The sequence below is a fragment of the Esox lucius genome, chromosome 17, assembly GCF_011004845.1.
Source record: "Esox lucius isolate fEsoLuc1 chromosome 17, fEsoLuc1.pri, whole genome shotgun sequence".
NCBI classification, from domain to species: domain Eukaryota; kingdom Metazoa; phylum Chordata; class Actinopteri; order Esociformes; family Esocidae; genus Esox; species Esox lucius.
Window position 1 is genome coordinate 36,289,854 of NC_047585.1, and position 6,000 is coordinate 36,295,853.

A 6,000-nucleotide genomic window follows, 5' to 3' on the forward strand; every position below is an offset into this window, starting at 1 on the left:
TCAAGTCAGATAAGATACAGATGGTTTATCAGCAGCTTGTATAAAGACTTAACGAAGGCTTTTTAAAACCAACACGAAAACAAGTGTCACCTTTTGGTGTATAAAGAGCAGTTGAAAGTTGTCTTGTGATTATACATCCAGGCTGTGCACGCACACGCGTGCGCACCTCATCTGGCAGCAGATTCAGCAGCTGACTCTTGAACCTGTTGTCTTGTCCATAATGATGCTGTGTAACGCAGCATGTCTGGCACCCGGGCTAATAATAGGACTCCACATTGACCTGAACACTAAAGACCCTGGAGAGACCAGCAACGTTCAGGGATCATCAGCACAACAACAGAGTCGTTAGCCTTAACAGTGTACACGGCCTTCGGAGAAAAGCAGTCCTCAACGGACCGCCTTGAACCTGTGGTGGGAATCATCTTTCCCATCTGGTTGCACTCCATGGCTGCTTTCACACAGGCAGACAAATTCTCATCTTTGTCCACTTATCAGACCAAAATGTTGCCAGATATTTAGCCATAGATTAGAACAGGGCTGCCCATGTGAAGCAGCCTTTGGCGTGAGACCAAATGTTAGAAAAACCAAGCCAACAGTAAGAGGCATTATAAACGTCAAACTTCCCATTATATTTTATTATGTTGAAAAGTACAAACGTACACGTACAAGAAACTCAGATCAGCGTTCTCTGCCAGCAACAGCCCAGTTAATGCAGAACATAGGCAAACAATCCCTAACGTTTGCATTGAAATTTGTCATCTATATAAAAGTACTCACATACAAACGTTAATAAGGGTCCAAAGCTGAAATTAACACTTCATCAATAAATAGATTTGTTTGTAAAATGTATGACATTTCCAGTTCATATATGCATCTATTGAAAAACCATGACGGGTGATGATATTGATGTTTCGCCACCATATCAACCTAACAGGGCTATTGTCTCTCTGAAACCACACCACTTCCAACAAAGAATTTAAAAAAAGCTATCAAACACTTTTCAGAAACCCCAAAAAGGTATATCTTCAGCACATGTCCATAAGTTTCACGGTAACATTTATTAAACAAGCAATGTTCTTTGGAGAGCAGTCGCAAAAAGAATCTCATACAAAAGCACCAGCTGTATCATTATAAACCACATGTGAGGCTTTAGTTGGTTGGAGAAGAACCCAACCTTGCATATCTCTCTAACAGCTAGACATTGTCTTAAGGCTTCAAGAGGCTGCTTTACAACTGGATTTAGAAATCCTGTACACACTGCACAGTGAAATGGTGTTTGGAGGGGGAACAGAGGCTGAGGCAGGAAGCAGAGAGGAGGGCATAAGTGACCCCAGGCCTGAATAACAGTAATCTCCCTTTTCAACACTGACAAAAAAAACAAAAGAACAAACACTGCAAAAAACATACATTAGAAATAGAACTGGGAGAGAAGAGGGAGATTACAGAAGGCATTAAGGAACAGGTTTCTCCAGGTACAACATAGTGAATGAGCTGTACAAACCAACAGAAAAAAAACAACTGTTCACTTTGAAAACATGGCGACTAACTTCGTGCCTCAACTCTCATCACATCCTCTTATGGCTCAGTCGGGAGGAGCGGGGGGGGGGCATGCATCATGTTGTGTTGCACATCATCTTCATCAACTCCTCTTCCTCACTCCGCCTTGTCCTTAGTCTTGGATCTGAAGGGAACTTTGCTGGCAACCGTGGAACCGACCGATGTCACCCCGCCGGCAACCGCGGACACGCCGCCTTTCACCAGGCCCACGCCCATTGAGGGGACCGAGGTGACAGCTGACTTGGTGTACTCAAGACTCTTCCCCCCCAGCCACGCAAACCCTCCGACGGTGGCGCCCACCACAGTTTTACTGGCGCTGAAGAGGCCGCCGGTCACGCGCCAGATCATGCCAGGCTGGGCCACTGGGTGCTCCTTCCCCTCATCATTCCCCCTTGCCACATCTACAAGACAGAGAGACCAAAAGTAGAAGACCTTGTACAGTGTCCACCACAGGTCAGGCGGAAAAAGACCAGAGAACAAGGCAGAGCGAGTACCATATGTCACATTTAACTTGGAAAACTACGACACAAGGCACAGCTCTTTCCCCACCCTTGGCACAAACATTTTCCCGAAACATATCCCCACCGCTGCTTAAATAGAAACAAGCAGCAACCCTTTACCCTGAATTGCACCATATCCCAGATGATTAGAAGGGGTCCCTTGACAAACTGTCACTTTAAATATGTAGCCTATTTGCACCAGCAGCAATTGAGTGTGTAGAAAGAAACTGGCAACCACAACGAGTGCAATGTTGATGTGTTGTTTAAAGTCCTCGTACCTGCAGTGGGCTCTGCCTCAGTGGGTTCTGGTTCTTCTCCCATGAAACAACCTTCAGGCTGGTGCTCTGGGCTGGCGTTGACGTGCTGACAGAAAATAACCGTTTAGATTAACCTGTTATTAATATTACAAAATACAATTATAAATTGCGTGTTTGGTAAAATCACTTAGCACCACAGGTATCTGGAAACAGCAAAGCAGGACAGGCAAAAGATTACCTTAAATAAAAATGTATTTCTCAGTGGTGTACATTTTCTGTGTCAAGATGTTTACTGCCACGTTTGGGGCTGTGTTAAGGGTTTAACCTATACGCTAGCTTAGTAGCCATTAAACAAGTTCCAAGAATACATACGTAAAACGTATATTAAATAGCACAACATTAAACCTAATAGTGGGGCTTTATTCCGGAAAAAAAACGTCCAATTTGACGTGGCCGTCAAACACAATGTTAAAAAAAGTGTTGACCTACCATGAAAGCTAATTCTGTTTACGTAGCATCCGTAGGAAGAACTAAACTAATGTAGTAGATAACGAAAGTCAACAGAAAACGTCAATTTTATGGATATTTACAGTAAGGTCATATTTAATTTAGGCTTGTCATCAGACTGATCGCTTTAAACAAAGCGCTGTGCATGACTTATTAATTCGGTTTTGGATATCTTGGGCAAAAATCATAGACCAACACATATGCATTCCCAACGTAAAAAGTAAAACCAATAAATCGATAGAAATTAGAAGACAAATCCTCACCTTCACCATGCTTCCAGTACTTTCCGATGGCTGTTTGCAGAATGGAATGCTACGTCTTCCAAAAAAAAAAAAAACGCACCTGAGACGAATTATTGGTGCGCTCGTTGTCTCCCTGACAATCCTATCCCAATTCTCTTCCCCCCCGTTTGAACTTTTGTTAAAACTGCTTTATTCAAATCTATACTTTCCAAATAACTCCTTAATCTGTATGTAAACCAACGCAAAATACTGGTGGCGAGGCTTCAAACTTTTCCCCAAAAAAAGTATAGGTTTATCATGTTCGTTCTGCCGACGTGGCGCCTGAAGTACTGCACTCGTTTTCCCCTCATCTCCGGATCTTGCGTCACCTCAAACAGGCTGCTGCTCTCTGCCTCTCTCTCCTTTCTCTTAATTTTTATGAGCGATACGAGTGTATAGACAGTGATTTTGTTCAGGCTTTCATAAATGTTTTAGCATAATTTGTTAAAATGTTAACTGACCGTTGGTAATGACAAAACGAAGGCAATACATTCAATTAAGCCACATGACGCAAGATAATTCCGTTTATTTTTCACCGTTCGTCTATGCTAAAATATGTTACATTATAATAACAGTAACGTTGTGAACCCTTACTGCAGAAATCCTGTTCTGGGAAAGGAAATACTTCATTCATTAATAGACTGTGACAGCATGAAAACATGAACAGTTTATGTAAAAAGTCATCTTCACAGATATTTTGGAATGAAATATTTGCATGTTTACGTCCATACTGACCTGTAAAAAGACGGGTTTTCATTGAAACACAGATATGGATGTTACAGTTTATAGAGCTGGCTCATTATTTCAGTACAAATAATTATTGAAAACTGCTGGATGCGACAGGGGCAGTTTGACAAGAGATTACATTCGTGGCAAACCCTGGTTCAAGTGCACTACCTGTCCCACAATCTAAAGTAGTATCAGAACGGGTCACCTGTGTTCCAAAACGATCTCAACTTTCTCATTGGGTGCTAGGCTGGACTCCGGACCTCTCCGGACCCAGGTGATGACATCACTCACACCACTTATCAGCTAAGTGCTACGTAAAGTAGTAATGAGCCATAGTACAGATCCTGCAGGCCAGTGTTGAACCCTCATTTATGGCTCTGCATGACTATGTCAGTGTTGAATAGTCTTGCCAGTATCAACCTGTTCATCAAAGCACTGACATAAGCACATTACTAAATTAGTCTGACCATGTGGAAGGTGATTGTTAAGCCAAGTTCATTCCCCTTTTGGTTCAAATTCAGTAGATTAGGTTAGTGATAAGTACGGACGTCCACTATTTCAACAGGATCTTCTCAATCGGTCTGGCAGGCTGCATTTTTCCACTAATTGGTCTTTTGAGGTCTCCTCAGACCCTTTCACATCCGATACTTTTCATACGTGATCCGATTGGTCAAAAGACCAATTAGTGCAGAGATTATCAGGATTAGTCTTTATGTGTAGACACTGCCTTGGAGTCAGGGGCGGATGTCACCCTGCTTTTGGAACAGTGAGTATTCCACTCTTGTCCTGAGCTTCTTTTTATTAGCATCAGCTACAGAATGAAACAGAAAGGCAGATGACACCAAACCTGATTTAATTATCCCCTTGTCAGGACAGTGCACTTTGACTATCAAAATATCAAAGCCCCAACCACAACAGTAAAACTGTAACTTGCAACTAGCGAGCAAAAGAAAGAAGCTAGCTAAATGACACAATATCATGATTACAGGTACAACTGCATTCACCTGCACTTAAAAGACAGTAGTAAATATACAGAGAAAGAAGTTGAGTCAGTGTGACAGCATCAGGAAGCACTGCATTCATTGTGAAAGGAGTGCACGTGTTGGCTGCCATGCCAGTGGTAATTGTGGCGAGGTTCTTCAAAGCGAAAAGGCACCTGCGACCCGGGCCGACCCAGAGGAAAGCATCTCTCCACTCCTGGATCGTTTCCTGACATCAGGGTCACATGTACCACAGACTGCAATGAGGCCCGTCTGTCACACCTGCTTGCCAAGCTCCTTCTGGCTCGAACTGAGGTCCGGCCCGTTGGCGTCTTGCCTTACCAAGACCTGTGGAGAGAAGGTTAAGTACCACTACTGGGGGAACATGTTTTCACTCATCTCTGTCTCAAATTTGGAATGTTTATGCCTCGGTTTTAGCGTGCAGCCTTCCACAACAAGAAGATAACATCCAACACAACAGGTGCATGTGAAATTCAACGAGTTCCAACTGTCAGCATACACACACACTAAGATGAACAGTGTCCCAGTCTCTGTACCAAAGACCACCACTTACGGAACCAAATGTAATCAATTCCCAGCCTCGACACCCAGCCGGTTCCCTGGCTGGTCTTGAAGGAAGGCAGAGCCACAACAGAGTTGACTCTTCGCTAATGATTCACACCAGAGATTTTCTTGAAAGTTTTGCGGCTGAGAAAAGCTGACCAATGCTCTCAGGTTTTCTGAGCCGGGGCTTATTTCAGATGTGTGGTCAGCCATGTGATCTCCCTGGCCAATCAGATGGTCCCCAGTCCGGGGTTTGTTGTCGTGATAAGCAGTCTCAGTGGTCCAGTTTCCACAGGCTGGTATTGCTGTCGCGGTCATTGGCGTCAGGACAGAAACTCTTGGCTCCGCATTGCTCATCGGTCACCGTCCTGTCCCTCTTCAACCCTCCTGTCCGTGGAGTCCTCGGCCATGGCTAACACAGGGCCAGACCGAGGAGTACATGTGTCAATGTGTATTATTTTGAGCTTAACTGTGTGTGTGTGTCTGCACGCACTTACCTCTGGTCAGCTGAGTTGTGTTCAGCTGTTCAATTCGTATTTGTCTCATCAGGTCCACGGTTATCGGACTTGCCTTTTGATGGCTTGCCCACACACATCACAATACCTAATGCTTAGTGGTCAGGATC

General features: G+C 43.9%; 1 protein-coding gene across 1 annotated transcript; it reads right to left on the bottom strand.

Moving 5' to 3' along the window:
* Positions 1–617: 617 nt before the first annotated feature.
* On the bottom strand, positions 618–3,993 carry zgc:153675 (uncharacterized protein LOC768179 homolog). Its single transcript, XM_010880908.5, has 4 exons — positions 3,838–3,993; positions 3,085–3,139; positions 2,336–2,420; positions 618–1,958 (listed from the first exon to the last, which is right to left on the bottom strand). The coding sequence occupies exons 2-4, from the start codon at positions 3,091–3,093 to the stop codon at positions 1,654–1,656; spliced, it is 399 nt and encodes a 132-aa protein (XP_010879210.2). The 5' UTR covers positions 3,094–3,139; positions 3,838–3,993; the 3' UTR covers positions 618–1,653.
* Between the last annotated feature and the right edge of the window lie 2,007 nt (positions 3,994–6,000).